The sequence below is a fragment of the Saccopteryx leptura genome, chromosome 2 (genome assembly GCF_036850995.1).
Source record: "Saccopteryx leptura isolate mSacLep1 chromosome 2, mSacLep1_pri_phased_curated, whole genome shotgun sequence".
Lineage (NCBI taxonomy): Eukaryota > Metazoa > Chordata > Mammalia > Chiroptera > Emballonuridae > Saccopteryx > Saccopteryx leptura.
This window is the reverse complement of record NC_089504.1, coordinates 170,265,834-170,289,889: the sequence shown is the minus strand read 5'-3', so window position 1 is coordinate 170,289,889 and position 24,056 is coordinate 170,265,834. Positions and strand designations below refer to the sequence as shown.

At 44.0% G+C, this 24,056-nt stretch overlaps 1 protein-coding gene across 6 annotated transcripts in view; it reads right to left on the bottom strand.

Annotated features, from left to right (window-relative positions):
- Nucleotides 1–24,056, bottom strand: part of B3GLCT (beta 3-glucosyltransferase) — a 123,982-nt gene that overhangs the window by 71,779 nt on the left and 28,147 nt on the right. For 5 of the 6 annotated variants that reach the window (XM_066369301.1, XM_066369302.1, XM_066369304.1 and 2 more), the window contains 2 exons: nucleotides 20,204–20,243; nucleotides 11,123–11,232 (listed from right to left, as the gene is read on the bottom strand). In XM_066369301.1, coding sequence (XP_066225398.1) covers nucleotides 11,123–11,232; nucleotides 20,204–20,243 — 150 coding nt within the window. The remainder of the gene's footprint in view (nucleotides 1–11,122; nucleotides 11,233–20,203; nucleotides 20,244–24,056) is intronic. The other variant, XM_066369303.1, reaches the window with a different exon arrangement.

The following is a 24,056-nucleotide window of genomic DNA, read 5'->3' as shown; positions in this document are numbered from 1 at the left end:
AAATCAAAACCTTTAATCCAATATACAAAATAGGGAAGTCTCTAATACAAAGTCACTTATCTGAGGCATGATAGGATTGTACCACTCCACATCAAAAAGGGTGGAAAAGGCTTAGTGATAAAACCAAGCCCCAGGCTACAAGGATCCTGCCTGCCCTCACTCAGCTCGCCCCAATACACATTAATATAATCACGCCCATTCCAAGCAAGAAGGGCAATTAATATCACCTGGGCAATGGGCTTCCATGTGGGCAGCACCATCTTTAACAAAGTGAGCATAATATATTTTATCTGCCCAATACCATCTTACCTGGAAGCTTTTTTGTGTGTGTTTGTTTTGTATTTTTCTGAAGTGAGAAACAGAGGCAGAGAGACAGACTCCCACATATGCCCAACTGGGATCCACCCGGCATGCCCACTAGAGGGTGATGCTCTGCCTATCTGGAGCATTGCTCCATTGCAACTGGAGCCATTCTAGTGCCTGGGGCAGAGGCTATGGAGCCATCCTCAGTGCCCAGGCCAACTTTGCTCCAATGGAGCTTTGGCTGCAGGAGGGGAAGAGAGAGATAGAGAGGAAGGAGAGGGGAAGGGTGGAGAAGCAGATGGGCACTTCTCCTGTGTGCTCTAGCCAGGAATCGAACCTGGGACTTCCACAAGCCAGGCCGACATTCTACCGCTGAGCCAACCAGCCAGGGCCCCTGGAAGTTCTAATGAATAAATTCTTGTTCAAATTAAGTCTTGTTCAAATGTAATTAGGTCTTCAGTTAAACAAATAACAATGTGATTACTTATCACACCTATCAGTTACTACAAACAACCAAACTTTTAATAACTAAGCATCCAAATGCTCTCACCTCAAAAGAGATGTTTCTTGAGAGTAACACAACTCTCAGAGTTAAACTTTTAGTGAAATACCTCCTACTGTCTCCCTGCCAATTAAAAGCATCTCTAAAAATAGGAAGCACAAAGCCATCTTTCTTAAGCTTCTTTATACTAAAACCCATGAAAGGCTTTGCTCTTGGCTTTCCTGGCTTATTTTTATGAAAATGAAGTTTGTTTGTTTTTTTAAACTAATGAGCCAAGGCCTAACTAACAAGAAAATAGTGATTTCCAAAACTTTCTGTGAACAAGCAAAAATAATCATTCATTTGTGAGACTGAGAGTTTGCCAGGTTTTAAATAAAGTTCAAACCACAAAAAAAGGCAAAAATTAGAAGTGTCTGTTCCCTTCAAAAGCTATTTACTTGGGGGTGGTGAGAGTGGGAAGGTTTCTAAGCAGCTCATCTGGTTCCATTTGGCCTGAAGCAAAAATATAATCCAACATCTACCATAAAATGTAATTTACAACTGCACCAACTCCCCCAATATAAAACCTTATAAGCGCATCCCACTTCTGAATGTTTTTCTGAATTTGCAAGTTGCCTTAAAACTAGAACCATCATTTATCTGCAGCTCTGCCCCTTCTCAGGCTCTGCCTCCATCCCAGACTCCCTCCTGCTTGCCTAGCACTCACTCCTCCCTGGCTGACCTCCCTCCTCCCCAGGCAGTGATTCCTAACCTTGCATGACCCTTGCCCTGGTCTAAGGTTAAAGGTCACACTCAGAGTCTTCAAAATGGTGTGCAAATCCTTATTCTCTGAGAACCTACTAAAGTTCCTACATGCAATGCTACTTTATCTTCTCTCTTTTATGGTTTCCAATTCCATTAAATTTTGAAATGCTTCTGAAGAACAGTGGATGATTTCTTTTTTTTTTTTTGTATTTTTCTGAAGCTGGAAATGGGGAGAGACAGTCAGACTCCCGCATGCACCCGACCGGGATCCACCCAACACGCCCACCAGGGGGCGAGGCTCTGCCCACCAGGGGGCGATGCTCTGCCCCTCCGGGGCATCGCTTTGCTGCGACCAGAGCCACTCTAGCGCCTGGGGCAGAGGCCAAGGAGCCATCCCCAGCGCCCGGGCCATCTTTGCTCCAATGGAGCCTCGCTGCGGGAGGGGTAGAGAGAGACAGAGAGGAAGGAGAGGGGGAGGGGTGGAGAAGCAGATGGGCACTTCTCCTGTGTGCCCTGGCCGGGAATCAAACCCAGGACCGCTGCACGCCAGGCCGACGCTCTACCGCTGAGCCAACTGGCCAGGGCCGATTACTTCTATAACGTTAGGCAAGTGTTAGTGCACTTCTGAAGCTACCTTAGAAATTATCTCACTCAATGATCTCCCTGGTTACTGGACTCCAATATCAGTAGGGAAGAAAGACTCTCCTCTGATAACCTGCCTCTGATAACAACATGAACGCAGGCCTTTCCTTGGCAGTCCTCCCCAGGGTTTGAGCTGTTTGCTCCCATTTCATGTAACAAACAAAATGCACGACTTTTCACACAGATATCTACTCAAGAAGGAATCTTTTTAAGGTCAAAAAACAGAAGTCAAAACATAATCAATATAGAAATTCTATGTATACAGTAGGCATTTAAAAGGAAATGCACTGAAGTGCCTGATTAATTTGGGGGTCATCATTCTAATACTCCTGTGGGTTTCCAGGAGACTCCCTCTCATTGGCTTTTTGTTCATGTATCTCTTTAAATAGTCAATCTTTATAACATCACAAGGCCCTCCCATCTGTCTTGTAATGGAGAAAAACCCAGGAAAAAAATAGCCCTTCTTCAAAATCTGTATCCTTGTATCTACAGATTTGCTGTTAGGAACCCCACTGCCTCCACCACACACACACACCCCCAATCAAACCCAAAAAGTAAACTCCAGACAAATTCATATGATTGTCTTCCAGTGCCAGTTCCAAGTTCTAAACCAGCATCCCATAGGTGATGTCCCCAGTCTTTTCTATCTGAGTTGACAGAAGTCTTTCTTCTTTTTCACAGGCTTCCCATGCACAATCAGCCCAGGGCTAAAGTGTGCTGTTTACAGCATTTATATTCTACTTCTTCTCCCACAGCTCCAAGGAGCTTCGGCTTTCCCGAGGACCCAGTGTTGTCCAGAGATGTCCTTTCAGATTCAGGAGCACCGACCGTAACTATGGATGTCCAATTCATATTTGTTGTCTAAGTATTTTAGTGTATTACTTATTTTGAATTTCTAATTTCTTATCTAGTCATTTTTTCAATGTGTATTTTATTGATTTTAGAGAGAGTTAGGGAGAGAGAGAGAGAGACAGGAACACAGATCTGATCCTGTATGTGTCCTGACTGGAGATCAAATCGCCAACCTCTGCATTTCAAGAGCATGCTCTAACCAACCAAGCTATCCAGCCAGGGCTATTCAGTCATTTCTATTACAGAATAGTTACCATATCAGTAATTTCAAGAACTAGAATATCTTTTCTGATTCCTTGCTAACCTTTTGCTCCACAGCAATCTAGAATGGCACTCCACACACACACACATGCACTTGGTGAGGTCTGCTAGCTTACTGATTAGAAGAAATATATAATTGTAAATACCAAAGCCATTATACACTTCATTACAAGCTTTAAAACTGGAGGAGGGAATGACAACTCACCATGAACCCAATTATTTCAAAAAACAAAGGAAACAGTTACACCACTCTAGCAACAGCTACTAAGCACTGTATCATATTTCACACTGAACATTGAATATTCACTCATTCTAAAGAAAAAACAACTTTGCGTTTTCAATAATAAGACCGCAGGCAGCACCTTGAGGCAAAGCAGGCCCAGGTAATGACTTGCCAAAGCAGGAAGAATAGCTAGAAGCAGATGCACAATCACAGAAACAGAAACAGTTCCATATTTGTTCCTTAATTGTTTTGGCAGACACTCTAGTCAAGTACAATCCACAAAAGTAATGAATAAATAAACAGCAATTTCAGACATCTTGGTCATGTGGGAGGAATAAATATTTGGGGCTATCAGATAAATATTCAAATGATAAACTTACCGCAGGGTCCTTCCTCACAAAGCCACTTTTGTGTCTGGTCATGACGGGCTAATCAATGGAGAAACTCAAAATTGCCACCTGAGGACTTTGTGGTTCATGATCCAAGAGACAGGAGGGCCCCAGACGGCCTGTTCTATTAGAGGTCCAGCCCACACCTACCATGGGACTATGCCCTCCATGAAGGTGACCAGTCGTCCACCTTTAGAGAGGACAGTCCTTCTTTTGTAAGTTCCGTCCTCCCTCGAAAAGTGTCCTCCTACATGTCCTCCTTTTTGATATTGGAAGACTAATCTGTAAATGTCCGTATTTGATCGATGCAGAGTTGATCCACTGTGTGTGATGTAATGTATTTGTATCTAAATGAGTACTTTTTTCTTACAATTATTATTAAAAATTAATAGGCAAGTAAGAATTACAATATAAAATATTACAAATGTATTTATTATGCATTTATCATATTATAATGTATTACTGTTGCAATGAATAAAATGTTTCTTTTATTTACGATATTGTTCTCTTCAATTTATTTTTGCCCTCTTTTTCATTGTAAAAAAGTTGGTCACCTTACCTCCACGAAGGAGCCAACAAAGGAGCCAAGATGCTCCCCGCCACAGTGCTGAGACATCCTGACTCAGAATCTGTTTCTATGGCCAATGAATGAGCTGTCCCTTCTTTCTCAAGAATATGTACATTTCTTAAAAGAAGTTCAGTTCAGTTATAATGAGGGAGCCACAGTGGCCTCTCAGGGGCATTCTGCCTCCCTGTGTTTTGTGCCTCTCTGCATTTAGCTTTTTGTAGTTAGTCCATTCTTCTATTTCATGTACTTCTAGGTCAGGTATCTCATGTATTATCTGCAGACCATATGTTAGCCATCAAAAATCTTTGAATCTCGCCTGACCAGGCATGGCGCAGTGTATAGAACGTTGACCTGGGATGCTGAGGACCCAGGTTCAAAACCGGGTTGCTGGCTTAAGTGTGGGATCATAAGCATGACACCATAGTCACTGGCTTGAGCCCAAACGTTGCTGGCTTGATGCTCTGAAGCCCAAGGTCACTGGCTTGAGCAAGGAGTCACTGGCTCAGCTTGAGCCCCCCAGTCAAGGCACATAGGAGAAAGCAATCAATGAACAACTAAGGTGCCACAACCACGAGTTGATGCTTCTCATCTCTCTCCCTTCCTGTCTTTGTCTCTGTTTCTGTCTCTCTTGCAAAAAAAAAAAAAAAATTCTTAGAATCTCTAAAATGCTATTCATGGGATAAATTCAACTTTTAAACACATATGTAGCATTAAAAAAACTCTGTAAAGGGTAAAAAGAAACCAGTATCAAGTATACCTGTCAACTCTAAAGTTTTTCTGGCCATTTCAACTACTATAACACTTGTTAATCCAAATATAAAATTATCTTATAAGCAAATTGAATCCAAGGCTTAAAGTCTTGTCATAACTACAGCAGGTTCACAAATAACATCGTTCATTCAAAGTTGTGTTGTTATAACACTGATGAAGAGAAAAAAAATTGATTCCCAGTGGGGCTACCTACCGTCTGTGTAGAGTTGGCACGTTCTCCCCATAGCTAATGGGGTTTCTCTTTGTCTTCTGGTTTCCCCCACATCCCAGAGATGTGCATGTTAGGTTAGCTGATGTGTCTACACTGCCCCAGTCTGAATGAGTGCGTGTGGGTGTGAGTGGCCCTGTGGTGGAAGGGCGTCCTGTCCAAGGCGGGTGCCACCTTGTGGAGTAAGCTTCCGGGACAGGGTTAAGCCACCTGTGACCCAGAACTAGAATAAGTGGGTTGGGCCTGGCCTGTGGTGGCACAGTGGATAGAGTATTGACCTGGAACACTGAGGTCACTGGTTCAAAACCTTGAGCTTGCTTGGACAAGCAATCAAAGAGCAACTAAGGTGAGGTGGCTATGAATTAATAATTCTCATTACCCCTGCCTCTTCTCTCTGTAAAATCAATAAATAAATCTATAAAAAGAAAGAGGGAGGGAGGGAGGGAGGGAGGGAGGGAGGGAGGGAGGAAGGAAGGAAGGAAGGAGAGAGAAAAAGAGAAAGAAAGAAAAGAGAGAGACAGAGAAAGAAAGAAAAAGAAAGAAAGAATTAAGTGGGTTGGAAAGTCATTATCTCATTTGTTTTTATTCATCTTTTTAAATGGATGTATAGGTCACATTAATTTTGATATTCAATATTACAAATGTTTGGAGTCTTTATCTAGAAGTTTGGCTATGTTTTTGTGAGCAGGAATATGCCATAAAAACATATAGCTTGTCCCTGGCTGGTTGGCTAAGTGTTAAGAGTATTGACCTAGCATGTGAAAGTACCAGATTCAATTCTAGGTCAGGGCACACAGGAGAAGCAACCATCTACTTCTCCTTCCACCCCTCTCCCCCTTCTCTCTCTCTCTCTCTCTCTCTTCCCCTCCTCCAGCCAAGGCTCGACTGATTCAAGCACTTTGGCCCTGGGTGCTGAGGATTGCTCTGTGGAGCCTCCACCTCAGGCGCTAAAAAGTAGCTCAGTTGTGAGCATTGGCCCCAGATGGGCAGAGCATTGGCCCCAAATGGGGGTTGCAGGATGATCCCGGTTGAGGCACATGCTCTTTATCTCCCCTCCTCTCACTTAAAATTAAAAAACAAACAAATGAAAACGGTAAAGCTTGTTTCCATCAGTTAGCCTAGAGTAAAATTGGTTTTATTTTACATATTTCTCTTACAGTCACAGTTCCTCAGAACCTGTCAACAACGTTAAGTGAAGACTGTGCTTGGATACTCATGGCTGACTTCTATAACAGGGAAGAATTTCAGAATAAAAAGAGCTATGCTATCTTATCATTAAAGGGAGGCTTTCTTACTGCTTTAGTCCATATTCCATATATTATCACAGAAATTAAATGCTGGAGGACAGAGGTTTGCTTAATGACATTGCTTAATTATGTGTCTTTAAATGTAAAACCAATATTGCCACCTAGTGGTCACCTGAGTCACATACAAAACAGGTTGTATAAAGTGCCCATCATAAATGTCAAGGACAATAAAAATTAAATATATGCACACAAACTAAATAAGTATAGAATAAAGTGCAACAAAAGTTAACTAGTTCAGATAAATGGAGCTGCTCTCTACATTTTAGAAGCTGAGAAAACACACCAGTCACAATACAGCTGATGCTGCGTTTGGCACGGTACTACGTTCCCTGGGGGGGTCTCGCCTCCCTTTGACCCTGAGGGCAGGATGGGTGCCCTGAGAACCAAGGACACACAAAGTGCCCACGTGGGGCACCAAATGAGCACTGTGGTTACCAGCAGGACATGAAGGAGAGTTTGTCAAAGTAACAGTCATAATAATAAGATGCAGCCACTGCTACAACCTTGATGGATGTAATGTGAAAGAAGTCAGTCACAAAAAGACAGGTGGTGCATGATTCCACTTACAAGAGATCCCCAGAGAAGTCAGACCCACAGAGACAGAATGGTAGGTGCTGAGGCTGAAGGAGAGGAACAGGGTTTCAGCTGAGAAGATGAAAAAGTTCTGGAAATGTGTTACACAACATAAAGGCACTTCACAGTACAAACTACACACTTGAAAATGATTAGGATGGCAAATTTTACATTGTATGTTTTTACCACAATTAAACAACAACAGTGGCCCTGGCTGGGCTGGTCAGTGGATAGAACACTGTCCAGCACCACAAGGTCACAGGCACAAACCACGGTCAGGGCACATACAAGAAGCAATCAATGAGTGCACAACTAGGTGCAACAACTAAGTGGAACAACAAGTTATGCTTCTCTGTCTCTCTCTCCCTCATCTCTCCTCTCTCTCTCTTTCTCTCTTTTTCCTCATTGTCTCTCAAATCAATGGAAAAATTAAAAACAAAAAGGCAGTAACCGTGGCAGTGGCCTCTCACGAGTCCTCATTGGGGGACAGCACAGCACTGGGTAACTGCAAAGCTCTGGTCCCTGACGTCATATGAGACACCTGCTCTGTGTGTCCAGAGAGGGTCCCAGAATGTGGTTTCCCCAGGGCCCCCCAGGGTCCCACTGCTCCTCTGGAAGTAGCACCTTCCAGCTTTTAGTCACTACCTGTGAATGCTGCTAACTCCCAAACCAGCCACCTCTGCCCAAACCTTTCTCCTGAGCTTCAGATACGCAGCTCCCAGCCACTGACACTGCTACCTCAGAGTTCATCTATAGAAACCTCAGTTGTCTGTGTCCCATAAACTTGCCAATGCATCAGCCTCAGCCTCAGCCAGCGGCCCACCCCACCCCACCTCTCAGTCCCAGCTGCCCTGACCTCTTCAGACTCATGTGGGCCCAGTCTCCCCCAGTTCTGGCCCCACATCACCCTGCCACCACCAGCCAGGCTGCTCTACCTCTCACCTCAGCAAAGAGCCTGTGACGGAGCAGGTTGGCACCCCCGCTGTGGGCAGCACTGCCCTGAAAGAGTCCACGCGCCTTAGAATCAGACTCCCTGCTCCACTCTGGGCTCTTAAAGCTGCCCTCCTCACGGCCATTAGAGTGATGGCTTTAAAACAAAATCTGAGCATGTCAACACCCTAATCACTGTCCATACAGTAACTCAGCAGAGAACACTGTTAGTACGGAGAGTAGAGGTCAGGTCCCTCCCATGCCCACTGCCAGAAGCCAGGTATGCTAAGTGTCTGGGACATCAAAGAAATCTCTCTCAAAGTACCAGTAATGCCCCTGAGGAAGGCCTGGGTCCCCCAAAGACATACAGCTCCTTTGTGATCAGGTCCTGAACTAACTGTCCAGGCCAGCTGCCTACACTGCCCATCTCCCACTGTATGCCCACCCCAGGACGACAGGCAGGGCTGCATACAACCCTGTTCTTGTGTCTCACCTGGCTGCCTTTTCCGGGCTGTCACCTAGAAAGCCCTCCTCCACCTCCACCCTCTCCCTACCTACCTAGCACCGAATTTTTTATTTAATATTTTTTCTTGTATTGTTGTAAGAACATCTAACATGAGCTCTCTCATCTTAACAAATTTTAGGTGTTCAACAAGGAATGTTGGCTATAGGTCAGTTTCATAATTCAGATCTGACTAAACTGAAACTTTATGCCTGGTGATGACGCCTCATCTCCCCTGCCTGCACCGCCCTGGTAAAACCCTTTGGTCCTTGACTCTGTGACTTTGTTTCAGAGACTGCATCTAGGCAGAACCATGCAGCCTGTCTTTCTGTGTCTGCACTTCCTCTCTGCTTTACAATTGCCCATCTATGGGCCTGTCTCCTCTCCTGGACTGTGGGTCCTTCCAGTACCAGGACTTTGGAAAACTGAGTGAGTGAATGAGGTTCACAGGTCAATTCTTCCATAGACTAGGTGAATCCCTGACATGTCAACAAAATCCCAATTTTCAGAGATATCAGTTGTCTGAGTGTCCATCCCTCCCTTCTTCCTTTCAGCACGCAGAGCCCCTTCAGTTAGGCTGGCTCCAAGGCCAAGCAGTGAGACATCACCTTTCCCAGCCAGGGTGCACCCATGGGGTTATGCCCTGGACAACGGTATATTGGGAGAAATGACGAGTACAACTTCAAAATCACACCCTTAAAAGGAAGCTGCTTGCCCTCCACACCACGGGATGCAGATGCAATGGCAGGGAGCCAGCTGCCACTGTGCAGATGAGGACACCTTAGTCCACGGTAAAGGAGCAAGATGGAGGACGCTGGAGCAGAGCTGCCTGCCGCTGACCTGCCCATAACTATACTGTCTGGGAGGGGACATAAACCTCCATCTTCCCTACATCACTGTTACAGTGTCTGTGTGAAAGCAAGTGAATGAATTTTCTGAGTCTTTTCAATATTGTCTCTCAAAGATTCACTGAATTGTGACAGTATATTTTCCTAGTGTCAACTCATCTCTGATCACTCAATCTGGGGTAACTGCCACCACCCAGTGGAGCCATGTCCCTTAATGCCTGCCAGGACCCAACGGAAGGATTGTTCGGGTGCTGGCTGCCCTGCTCCCTACAGCTGCCTCCTCTGCACACTCCGCCAGGGCCTCCCTAAAGCATGAGGAGGAAGCCCCTCCAGTCAAGGGGGCAGCTGGGCTGTCTCTCAGATGAAATAAAAACAGGTTTATAGAAGAAAATCTTTATAAAGCCAGGTTTCCAGGCAAAGAAAAATTTTAAATTCTCTAGCTGCTCTTAGCTCCAATTACAAAAAAAAAAAAAAAAAAAAAAGCAGACACTGTTTCCTTGCCCTTACAAGGTGCAACACTCCAAGCAGAGGAGCCAGAGACCCATCCTGGCAAGGATGCGGGAGGCTGGATAAATTTTATATTAAAGCATTTCAAGATAAAGCACAATAAACCTTAATCTTCACAGTGTTTAGCCTTCAATATCATGAAGGTGGCTGATTTTTCCACCTTGGTGTCCAACCCTCTATGTCCCCACCCCCAGTAACAGGACAGCAATCCACCAAGCACACACATCCCTATCAGAGTGCTTGCTGAGGTGACTAGGGAGGGAGTTTATTGACAGACAGCACCTGTGACTTGAAGGCTACCGCAGCGTGGGGCAGCGGGCGTGGAGGGACACTTTTCCCTTGGCCAAAAAAGAAAGCCCTGATACAACAGCCCAGGAAGGGAGCCTCCTTTGCCCCAAACCTCCAGCAGTAAGGTCAGCTCATGCCTATTGTAAACTTGATCAGAATTGTACTTGTACGTGTCAATCTTTCTCTCCATGACCCTTCTCAGAAAGCACATTATAAATCAAGTCAAAAGTCCAGTTAATAATGTCACAAATAAAAAACAAACGGTTAAGGGACGTAAAGAGAAAATAGTACACTGAGGTTAATAAAAACGTTCTTTTAATATGAAAAATGCCTTTAAATTTGCTACCAAAATTTTGAATACTAATTATCTGTTATTTTAAGCCCTGCTTTTTTTTAAAAAATAAATGTTATTTCTTATTTTGTATCATACTTTAGGACAAAAACCACAATAGTCCTATATACAATTATATAATTCTCTTTAATTAAAAAAATACAATAATTTAGACTATGATGCTGTGAGCATTACCCATTGACTAGCACATTTTTAACCATAAATAGTCAATTCAACACTAAATAAGCAAAATAAGTCAGAAGAGTTAGTCTCATCTAAACAACATTCAGTCTCTACAGACCAAGAGCTTTGGAAAACATAAACATATCAGTAAATAAATAATCAGCAAGCATCCCAAGCCTTTTCTACCCACCTGGGTAAGAGCTGCAGCTTGCCTTAAGATGCTTGTCCTTAACTCTTCTGCTCTTTTTGCATGAAAAGAATTACTTTGACTCTGGATGACAAACACAATTTCTTTTAAATCTAGAAGTAAAAGAAGAAAAAAGTTTTCAGGTATTTAGTTTTTGACAACTGAAATAAACTTGAAAACAGGTTTAAAAAAAAGCACTACAAGATAAGCCCTCCAGGAAATAAAGTCTTAGGGGTAAAATAAAAAAATCAATTTATATGTAATTCTAGTAATAAAATATATTTTTTAATTGATCTGTGAAACTTCTTCCCCAAAAGTTAGTGAGTAAGTACGCTCGCTGTACCAGACCAGGGCCATGGTAACACACTGTGGACTTGCTTCTGCCTCTGTCAGAGTGACTGTAAACGCAGGAAAGCGTGAAAATAGCTAAACATGAACCCATTAGAAGCCAAAAATCTTGTTTGCAAGCAACCTTTTAACAGTTCACACATAATCCTACATTATGGAGTTATCAACTAGGGGTTGAATTATGTTGCCCAAACTTCTTAGATTGAAGTACTAACCCCCCCAGGATCCCAAATTGTGACCTTACTTGGAACTGGGTCTTTACAGAGGTCACCAAAGCCATGAGCGTAGGACCTGATCCAATATATTTGGTGTCCTTATAAGAAGAGGAAACGTGGACACAGACACAGAGGGAAACAGCTGTGAAGACACAGGAAGAAGACGGCCACCCCCAAGCCAAGAGAAAGGCACGGAGAGACCCCAACCTTGCCCACGTTGTGATTTTACACTTCCAGTCTCCAGAGCCGTGGGACACCGTTCTGTTGTTTGAGCCGCACAATTTGTGGCACTTCATTTGTATGGCCCTAGCAAACTAAATCATGACTTCCAGACTGTTTTGGTTGGCCCTTCAAGGTGACATTCAACAGGGACTGCGTATGCTCCATGAGCTTACAAATAAATAACTTGGTCACCCTGGCCTACCTCACGAGGCAGCCAGCCAGAACTGATTTTCCCTTCAGGAATAGAACCACAGTTCCACAGAAGCAGGGCTTTAGAACTGCTACATGAAAGCCCATCTATGGCCCAGGCCAGTTGGCTCAGAGGTAGAGTGTTGGCCTGGCGTGTGGAAGTCCCGGGTTCAATTCCTGGTCAGGGCACACAGGAGAAGCAATCATCTGCTTCTCCAATCCTCCCTCTCCCCCAACTCTTCCCCTCTCATAGCTATGGCTCGATTGGTTTGAGTGCATCAGCTCAGGGCACTGAGGATGGCTCTGAGGAGCCTCTGCCTTAGGTGTTAAAAATAGGTCAGTTGTGAGCATCGGCCCTAGATGGGCAGGGTATCAGCCCTAGACAGGGGTTGCTGGGTGGATCCCAGTTGGGGCGCATGTGGGAGTCTATCTATCTCCCCTCCTCTCACTTGGAAAAGAAGAAAGAGGGGAGATAGATAGACTATCTATCTGTGACAACACTGCCCACATGGGCTGAATCTGCCAGCCCCCTAAAGACTCACTGTAAGGTGGCTGGCTTTTCTACAGTGGCCTGCAGGGTAGAACCGCTGGTAGGATATGCCCATCAGACCGGGAGAACTATCAGAGGTTGTCCTGAGCAGAGATGGTTTCTCGGGCCCCACCATGAGAAGTATGCTAGCCTCCCCCCATTCTGAACTTGTCATAAAGAAAGAAAAACCGGTCTGTGTCAGCACCCTGCCACCAGACGGGTGGTGGCAGAAGAGAGATGTCACAGAAATTGTAGCCTCCAGACACGTGGAATGCAGGGACCATCCCCCACCCCACCACCATAAGCCTCCACTCAGGGACACTAATTTGGTTTTAATTTTATTCCATCATATTTTATTGTTCTGCTAGTCGGTTCTATAATTCCATTTATTCACTCATTCAAATATTCATTCAACACATAGCGCCACAGTAAGCCATCTAGATCCTGTAAATAATACCAAATGCATTTTGGTTAATGTTAAGATTTCTTTTATGGTTTGCACTTGCAAGGAATAAGACACATCAGATGAAAGTAGTATAGCAGAGGGCTGAAACTCGTAAGGCAGAATCAGCCCCGAGAAACTGAGTCACTGCATATTTATTGAGTTCCAAAAGCCACAGCTCAGCAGATAAAGCTAGAAAGCTACAAAAGCCTTGTTTCCCAACCGTGCCATCCCCAGTCCTGCACGTCTACTGTTTCCTTCATTACCAAGGACGCGAGAGGAGTCAGAGTCTCAGAGCTTATCAATCATAAAGGACATCTGGTTCTTGGAGGCATTCCTTCAAGAATGCTGCGTACTTACATTCAAGTAACCCCAGGCCAGTCTCCTGTTATGGTTAGCATACTCCGAGACCTCCCTTCTCCAAGTAACCCCTGCGCTGAACTTAACTACCGTTTATATTTGTGCAGGGTCTTTCCCCTCAGGTTAAAACTCAATAAAAAAAATTTAAAATGAAATGCTGAACAACCTACTGAATATGACCTCATTGTTTTCCAGTAGGAATGCATATAAATATGAAGAATCTACATATTTATCTCTTCTTTCAATCAGCTCTTGGTTCTATAAATGAGACACCCAGAAGGGCTTACACGGTGTCTTCTGTTTTGACTAAAACGTAATCTTCCATCCACCTAAATGTTAACACAAACCAACATATGAGAAGTGGAGTTATAAGGATTTACTTTTGTGAAGAATGAAGTAAAACTCCAGAGAATAATTTCTGCAAAACGTCATAAAGTTGAGGACACACATTCCTAATGACCTAGCAATTCTACTGCTGTTAACCATCACTGAGATGCCCTCCTGCATGTCTGCACAAGCATGCACCATGTGTAAAAGGAAAATGTTAGAAGCAGCTCACACACAAACAAGATACAAATCGGAATCCTAGTTAATGATAAAAATTAACTAGCCTTACATGTACCAACCCCTATGGATACTGTAGATGAACTGTATGAATGGAATGCTAAAAAAGCAAGCTAGAAAAGAATAATGATGTAAATCAATGGTTTACAAAAACATAAACACATATACAAAGTGGATATGTGCTATATACGTATGCATCTATATTGTGCATATACCTGATGCAAGTGTGAGATTATTTGAGAATGATAAACACCAAATCTGAATAGCAGTTCAAAGCTTTAGTTCTGTTAGTAATGCTTTATTTCTCAAGCTAGGTGACAGACCCATGGATGTTCATTACATTCTTCTCTGTAGCTTTATGCATCTTCACAATTAGTCATGAGATTTCTAAGGGAGCAGATCCACGTGTCAAAGGTTCATGGAGCTCACCAAAGCCCCAGGTCCTGCCGAGCTCATCCAGAGCAGGGAAGGGGGTTCATAAGAAGAAAAAAGCAAATTGTTCCCCTTTTCATACATCTGCATCTTGTGCTATGGGTTTTATGCAATGTTTCTGCTACTAAGAAACCATCCCCCTCCTGTGCCATATGCTTCGACCATGCGTGCTGCGTGCACTCTTTCTGCAAACGCCACGGAGTCTCTGCCAAGCGCAAGGATGTGGGACACAAAGGTGACCGAGTGGCCCCACATGTCAACGCCTAAGTCTAGTGCACTGCTGGTGGGACTGAAAACTGATGCAGCCACTGTGGAAAACAGCATGAAGGCTTCTCAAAGAACTAAAAATAGAACTACCATAAAACTCAGCAATTTCACTTCTGAGTATTTATCCAAAGAAACACGAAACACTAATTTGAAAAGATTTATGCACCCCTATGTTTATGCAGAATAATTTACAATAGCCAAGATGTGGAAGTAACTTAGGTGTCCATCAATAAATGAATGGATAAAGAAGATGTGGTATAGGCCCTGGCCGGTTGGCTCAGCGGTAGAGTGTCGGCCTGGCGTGCAGAAGTCCCGGGTTCGATTTCCGGCCAGGGCACATAGGAGAAGCGCCCATTTTCTTCTCCACCCCCCCCTCCTTCCTCTCTGTCTCTCTCTTCCCCTCCCGCAGCCAAGGCTCCATTGGAGCAAGGATGGCCCGGGCGCTGGGGATGACTCCTTGGCCTCTGCCTCAGGCGCTAGAGTGGCTCTGGTCGCGGCAGAGCGACACCCCAGAGGGGCAGAGCATTGCCCCCTGGTGGGCAGAGCATCGCCCCTGGTGGGCGTGCCGGGTGGATCCCAGTCGGGCGCATGCGGGAGTCTGTCTGACTGTCTCTCCCGGTTTCCAGCTTCAGAAAAATACAAAAAAATAAATAAATAAATAAATAAATAAATAATAAATAAATAAATAAATAAATAAAGATGTGGTATATAAATACAATAGAATATTACTAAGCCATGAAAAATAATGAAATCTTACCGTTTGTGACAATATGGATAAATCTAGAGAGTATTACTGCTAAGTAAAATAGTAAGACAGAGAAAGATAAATACCATATGATTTGCCAAATGTAGAATCTAAGGAACAAACCAAACCAAAACAAAAACAGAAACGGACTTGTAGAAATCGAGGCCAAAGGGATGGCTGCCAGAGGGAAGAGGTGGCAGGATGGGTAAAACAGTGACAGGAATACAGTCAAAACATTGCCATAGTCTGCACTGTGACAGACGATTGCCAGGATTAGTGTGGGGTCCCAAACATTATATTGTACACTCGAAAGTAATATAACTACTATAATACTGTGTGCTATCTATATTTAAATTTAAAAAGATAAAAATAAAAAAGAATTTTAAAAAGAAGAGAGGCCATCATACCACAAGGGTGCAAGCACGAGGCCAGAGCCCATGCAGGGGAGCTGGGAACCCAGAGCAGGTGAGCCCGTGCGTGGAGAGCTGCGGGGGAAGCTGTTTCCAGCGTTTCCTTTCAAAGCAGCCATTTTCTGCAGGCTGAGCTCAAGGGCTGCAGGTCAGCAGCAGAGACAGAAGTGGGCTATCCCTGAGACCACAGCGCCTTCCCTGCGTCTCTGAGGGGGTGCCCAGGGAATGTCAGGCATTTCTGAGAACAGCTTTCAGGGAACGGTCAGTGATGAAGCAAGGGAGGGAGGACAGCTCGGACATACCTAATCGTCAGGGATTTACAAGCCTCAGAAGAGTGGACTCCAGATTCATAGCTTTCAAACTGGGGACAGGTCAGGAGCCAGCTGGGCCCAGACAGTGAGACTCATACCTCCCACGCTCTCTCTTCCTCCCTCTCTTCTCTGTCCTCATCTCTTTTTCTGAGGATTTAGGATGCTTCTGGGAGAGCCTCAGGTGGAGAAGCAACAGAGGAAGAGTGTTCCCAGTTCCTAAAAGCCTGATAATGACAGAAAATCCTCCTGAAGCATGAAGCCCTAGCCCCTTCCAGACAACAGCCAGGTTAGTAGGTTAGTGCCAAAAACAGCGCATGCGCTTAAACTCCTGCTGTTCTTTTTATCAGTACCACAAAATATTTTCTGACACATGTAAACTCTCCCTCAGAGTCACATCCTGGCAGTGACTGGGGCGCTCAGGTCCCCCTCAGCAGTGTCCTCTCCGACTCTGCGGCTCCCACTGGCCAGCTGCCAGAGTGACCCAGACAACTCCCCTACTTCCTCTCACTCTGATCGCAAGTCTCTAAATTCATGCAATTTCCTTCCAGCAAATATTGTCACAGCTCAAGACAGATTGTCCCTGTTTCTCCTCCAGGAACGTGTGACGAATGGGTCACTAAGTTCCTGACAATAATGATGAGTGTGACAAGAAGATAAAGAACTTAGTCAAGGGTACGAAAAGAATCGATGCAGTCATGCAGTCAGTGGAGAGCTGCAGTGTTAATACCGGCAACAGAACCAGAGGTGTGCAGAAAGGGTCCCCGCAGAAGAAAGAATTCTTCTGTGAAGACAGAAGAAATCAAACATCCTCCATTCAGCAGGTGCAGAGCACCTGTCATGCGCCAAACATTCTATTAAGCACTGATTCTTCCTGATTAGAAATTACCTGGAAACATGGATTTCACAAGGCTGGTATTTTTCTGATGAAAAATCAAAGCAGCTTCTTCGGATAGAAGCTGAGTAACAAGCAGGCTCGTGACTTAAAACTGAGGGATAAATATGTATACATGTGCTCGCACACAAAGAGCCACTCTCCAATTATGTGTCAGCTGGTAAGAGTAACGTCACTAGAGAATCTATGGGTGAGGCAGTACTCCAGAAGAGAAAAGAAGACTGCCTGCTCTTGGAGGCTGTCACCAGCCCTGAGTACTGTGACACCAACATCTATGCACTCTGACTCTACGGGGCACGGCCAATAAATTCCCAGGGTCCTTTTCAGATGACTAGATACTACGTTCAGTATCACCAGATTGGCCATCCGCACTTATAAGAATGCAGATTTCCGGTCCAGGTAACTTCTCTTTGATCCTTTCAAGCCCATGTTCCTGATGATGATCATTAGTTGTTGGGCAGATAAAATATATTATGCTCACTTTGTTAAAGATGGCACTGCCCATGTGGAAGCCCGTCTCCCAGGTGATGATATCAGTTGCCCTTATGCTTGGAATGGGTATAATTATATTAATGTGTGTTGGGGGTGGGCTGTGGGCAGGCAGGATCCTTATAGCCTGGGGCTTGGTTTTAGGACTAAGCCTTTCCCACCCTTTTTGATGTGGGGTGGTGCACTCTCATGAGGAATCCCTTTATGCCTCAGATAAGTGACTTTGTATCAGAGACTTCCTTGTTTGTATATTGGATTAAAGGTTTGGATTTCTACACTATAAAGTGGGGCAGACAGAGAACTTGCTCTCTCTCAGTTCCTGAGATTAGCATTAGAGCAGAGAGCAGGCTGGAGAGCAGAGTAAGGCCACGTAAAGGAGAGGAGAGGCAGCCAAGATGGTGGAGTGCTGAGTGAGAAGCCAGTTAGTGCAGAGTTTGTGCAGAGAGAAGGAGATGGGGAACAGAGGTGAATAAGTCTGGTGAGCTAGAAACCTTTGATTCTAGGAAACTCGGTAAGTCAGTAGCTTTGTGAGCACGGAATGAGTGGGTTTTGGAGCCCAGAGTGTGTTTTTACTTGCCTGCTGGATGCAAGCTAGGATTAAAGGTGATGGCCCACCAGTTTTTGGGTTCGTTGTTTCATTACCATCTGTCCGAATCCAATGCGAACCTGCATGGGCCAGGCGGTGGATACTGGCTTTATTAATCCATTTAATAACCATTTACTATGAGGAGATCCATCAGCTCCAATAAAATAAATACACAAACAAATGCCCTAACACACAGGGGTGGCAGCAGAGGGGAGATCTCCACACAGGGAGGAATGGCTAAACCACAGAGTATTTTCATAGAGAGAAGAAACAGGCCCAACCTGTGGTGGCACAGTGGATAAAGGGTTGACCTAGAACACTGAGGTTCCCGGTTTGAAACCCTGGGCTTGTCCAGTCAAGGCACATGTGGAATGCTTCCTGCTCCGCTCCCTTTCTTTCTTTCCCTCTGTCTCTCCCCCCACTAAAATGAATAAATAAAATCTTTTAAAAAAAAGAAAGAAACGGCAACAAGGCAATGTGGCTCGTTAGGCTGCTCTCAGAGCCCGCAGGCACCCCCATGCCCTCGTGCTCCCCGCATACAGGTTCTCTGACACACCTACGCAGCCATCGCCCACCCTGCCCTGCCCAGGTGGCCCGACCTGTCTTCTCAACTCCTTAAAATCTGGGCCCAGAAAGAGAAGGCCTGGAAAAGAAGACATACCTTTGCCCTTCTGTCCTGGCCCATTTTCCAGGTCTCCACGACCCACCCTCAATGATGAACAGTAATGGAGCTCACACCATTTGGGAAAAGATCCACCCCTACACAGAGAGGTGGGGCCTTACCCTCCCTATCAACAAGGTAGGGAGTATTTCCCACAGAATACAAAAAAACATTCTCACTCCTGGCCATACCCCTAAAAACACATATGGGGGTGGGTGGCAGAAGGGGATGGGTTTAAGAGATGGCAGATAAGAGTGTACACAGGCTGTGACAAAAGTGTGTGTGTTTCCTGTTAGATTAGCTATTATCAACAAGACAGGTAATAGCAAATGTTGGAGAGGCTGTGGAGAAAAAGGAGCCCTCATACACTGTTGGTGGGAATGTAAAGTACTACAACCATTATGGAAGAAAGTATGGTGGTTCCTCAAAAAACCGAAAATAGAACTACCTTATGACCCAGCAATCCCTCTACTGGGTATATACCCCAAAAACTCAGAAACATTGATACGTAAAGACACATGCAGCCCCATGTTCATTGCAGCATTGTTCACAGTGGTCAGGACATGGAAACAACCAAAAATCCCGTCAATAGAAGACTGGATAAAGAAGATGTGGCACATATACAGTATGGAATACTACTCAGCCATAAGAAATGATGATGACATCGGATCATTTACAGCAAAATGGTGGGATCTTGATAACATTATACGAAGTGAAATAAGTAAATCAGAAAAAACCAGGAACTGCATTATTCCATACATAGGTGGGACATAAAAGTGAAACTAAGAGACATTGATAAGAGTGTGGTGGTTATGGGGGGAGAGGGGAAAGGGAGAGGGAAAGGGGGAGGGGGAGGGGCACAAAGAAAACTAGATAGAAGGTGACAGAGGACAATCTGACTTTGGGTGATGGGTATGCAACATAATTGAACGACAAGATAACCTGGACTTGTTATCTTTGAATATATGTATCCTGATTTACTGATGTCGCCCCATTAAAAAATAAAATTATTAAAAAAAAATTTAAAAAAAAGTGTGTGTGTTTGCGGAGGAGCAAGCCATCCCTTCCACACAGGGATCAGCAGAGGTCTGGCAGGAGACGTGGCGGTGAGCTGACCTGAAGGGCAGTGGTGTCTGGGTCCACAGTGGGGGACTGGGCTCCAGGCAGAAAAGGGCACCAGCAAAGGCCACAGCATGTCCTTTTTTCCCACTAACTGTGGGCCCCTAATCACAGAGATGATGTCTATTCACCTCTGTCATCCCGAAAATGGTCACCTGGCAAGGTAATCTGCCCTTACTGGAAACTCAACAATATTTACACCATAAATAAAATCAGAAAGTAAAATAAAATCACTGAAACAAATTAACAAGGAATACACTTGGGTACACACTCTTAAGTTTAAAAAACAAAATCATTACATACCTATGTCATTTTTCCTTGATATACCACTTTTCTCCAAATTCTGTATTGAAAAAAAGAGAGAAAGATAAATCTCATCACATAACAAAGCTAACAATACACTGAATGAATACATATAGTGCACATTAACATTGGAGGGAAGAAATTGAAGCTGAGAGCTTGGACATGTTCCCCAACACAGACCAATATTAGAGGGAAGAACAGTAATAATGTCCTTCTGCAGCATGACAGCCTCCCATGGCTGTCCCTTCGCTGAGCTCAGGGTCTTTCCTCCTGATTAACATGGAGCTAACTTAACTGGTTCAGTGCTCTGGGAGGATTAATTTAAAACCCCTGTGATAACCTAAAAATAAAAAGCCTTTCAAAGAGAGAGGCAACAGCATTATTTGAGATCAATAAGAATATCTATTCTATTTGGGAAGCACTGACTGATTCAGGCAGGAGCCCAAATAGCATGATTAAGAGACAAAGGCAAAGGGTATTTATGAGAAAGGGAAGAAACAATTACATCCATAGATGAAGGGCATTTCTATTGGTGCAGATAAACTAACATAGTTATGTTAATTCTAAACAATGTGGGTTGTTTTTTTTTTGTTTTTTTGGTTTTTTTACAGGGACAGAGAGAGGGATAGATAGGGACAGAGACAGGAACGAAGAGAGATGAGAAGCATCAATCATCAGTTTTTCATTGAGACACCTTAGTTGTTCATTGATTGCTTTCTCATATGTGCCTTGACCGCGGGCCTTCAGCAGACCGAGTAACCCCTTGGGTCCAAGCTGGTGAGCTATTTGCTCATGCCAGATGAGCCCGTGCTCAAGCTGGAGACTTCGAGGTCTCGAACCTCGGTCCTTTCACATCCCAGTCCGATGCTCTATCCACTGCACTATTGCCTGGTCAGGCTAAACAATGTTTTGTCTTTAACTCTCAGTCCAGTGGTCATCATACCTGCTTTCCTATTATCTCCACAAACAGTTGTTTGGGATACAATGCTGCCTTAGGCCCAACCCAAAGGTTCTTTTACTCTAACATTCTACATATTTGAGATGAAAGACCTGCGAGGCAGTTCCTCTGGGATGGCAGCTCCAGCTCCATTTTAAAAGGGCTCCATTTCTTTTCTTTTCTTTCATCTTCTCTTTCTTTCTTTTTTTTTTTTTTTTTTTTTACACCTGTAACCTCTAAGCATTACAAACACATCACAGATGGTATCAGTTCTGGCAGTGTGCTCCCTGTGAAGATGAACCATACTATTGTATTTATCATTGTTTGGGCTCAGGTGTACTGTCAGGAATGGCACCACAATGTCCCCTTCTACCTGAGAAGCCACATCAGGGCCCTGTAGGTGGTCATCCTGTGGGTCATCAGAACCCACAAGCATGAGCGCAGAAGGAGCAGCTGACAGCTGCAGAACTCCTGACAGAGTGCGGACATGGCACAGAAACACCTGTCCCTGACCCTGGGGAATCAGGATGCAGCTCGGAATAGGCTTCTCTGACAAAGTGCCATGTGTCAGTGGCTAAGTCTGCCAAGCCCATCGTCTTCTCCAGCAGACGAGGGGGTAATTTTCTAATTGTCCTTTTCCACTTTCAACTGCCATCTGCCAGAATTATGACAATGGGACAATGGCAAATATAATTCTATTGTCTTGACAGACAGCAACAAGAAAGTACCTACAGAACCAGGAGCAGCTTAAAAGCTAAGTTACACAGAGATGAATTCTCTTAGAATGCCAAAGGGATGATGATAACAGACTGGGAGCAGAGAGGAAACCACAGGAATGTCTATCTTTGGTAGCATTTTCTAAAATTATCTTTGTCTCAAGAATAGAAATACCACTGAGATGAGAAGAACCCCGTAGTTAGTTAGGTATTCCTGTCCTTACACCTGAGGATCAAATGAAACACCAATTTTTTGGAAGAGTCAAAAGGAGAGAGAAAGAGAAGAGAAAGAGGGACAAAAAAGCACAACCACTTTCTGTAAGTGTGTCAACCAAAGCCAGGAACTCATTATCAGTTAGCATGTGTGCATTCTCTGTGTCTTTCATACTCTACATGCCACTTGTGGCAGGGGAGCCTGCTCTTAGAGAAGGAACTCCTGCCTCAGAGCCCAGGGCCTCCCCACTCCTACCGCTGACCTGCTGCCCCTTGGCCCAGCTGCCTTCTCCTTGGGCAGCCTCAGCTTTGGCTGCCAAATAAGACTCATGAAAAATGAGACATTTTAGAACTAAAAATAGCATCAGGATGGATAAAGAAAATGTGGTCGATACATACAACATACTACTACTCAGCCTTAAACTGACACATGCTACAATACGGATGAACCTTGAGGACATTATGTTAAGTAATGCAGAAATTAATATAAATGGAGCTGCCATGCCAAAGAACTGCCCTGTATGCCTTATGCCTCCAACCTTGTAATATTAAAACAGGGCACAATAACCTTTGGACGATGCCTAAAGCAACGTTATGTTAAAAAAAAAATGTTTGCAAAGATAACACGAAAGCAGATCTTATGACTACTGGACTGATGGCTACAGAACTGAAACTTTAAAACATTCTTAGTCCTTTGGTATTTAAATGATGATTTTGAAAGATTAAACTTGTACTGTTGGTATTGTGTCATGCATGGACCAGTATTGCCTGTAATAAAGATTTTATATATTAAAAAAAAAAGAACATTCTTTAGAGTTAGCATCACGTGACCGTCAGCCAGTTAGTAACCACCTTTTGCGACTGACTCTTCTTCCCATACCCCCCTCCCCGCACCTCCCATGTTCCATCTACCTTTCAATAAACTGATTGCCTTTGGGGGGGGTGGGGGGTGGGATGGCATCACCATATTAGCTTTTGTGCACCAACCAAAATGTCTTCCTTCTACTATTCCTATGTAATAGTCCTCCTTCCCCTTCTCATAAACACCCATGGCCTCTGTCTCCTAACTGAACACTACCTGGGTTTCTGCCTGAAACGGTGCTTCCCAACAGCTATTCTGTCAGAATTCAAGCCAGCTCTTGTTGCCTCTCACTTTGCCTTTTATTTTTAGGTTAATGTATCAATAAGCCAGTCACAAAAAGACAAACACCGTAGGACACCACTTATACGAGGCACCCAGAATAGCCAAATTAACAGAGACGGAAGTAAGTGGTGGTTGCCCGGGACCGGGGAAGGTAAATGGAAAATTATTGTTTAACAGGCACAATTTCAGTTCTGCAAAATGAAAAGTGTTCTGGAGATTGCTTGTATAGCAATATTTATGTACTTAACAGTACTGAGCTATTATACACTTAAACATGGATAAGGTGATAAACTTTATGTTATGTATATTTTATCACAAATTAAAAAACCAACACTGAAGATGATCCAATCCGACAGTCCCCCTTTACAAAGGAGATAACGGAGGCTCAGAAAAGACAGAGATAAAAGAATTTGCCCATTTCCAGTAGTGATTCTAGCCACAGAACTAGGATTAAATTCCAGGCCTTTTAGCCTAGCCTGTGGTAGCACAGTGGACAGAGCATCAACCTGGGGTACTGAGGTTGTCAGTTCAAAACCCTAGGCGTGCCAGGTAAAGGCACATACAACAGGCAAGCAATAAACAACTAAAGTGAAGCAACTATGAGTTGATACTTCTCACTCCCCCTTCATCTCTCTGTAAAATCAATAAATAAAATCTTTCAAAAAAAAAACAAAATCCAGGCCTTTCGGCTCCTTTCTAATGTTCCTTCCTTATATCCCATGAAAAATGCATGTCTAGCCTTCCTTCAGAGGCATTCTTCAGAAAACAGGCATCATTAAATGTAGACAGATTTTGAGAATAAGCTAAAAAAATAATACCTACAACAAGAGTCATCTTCATCAA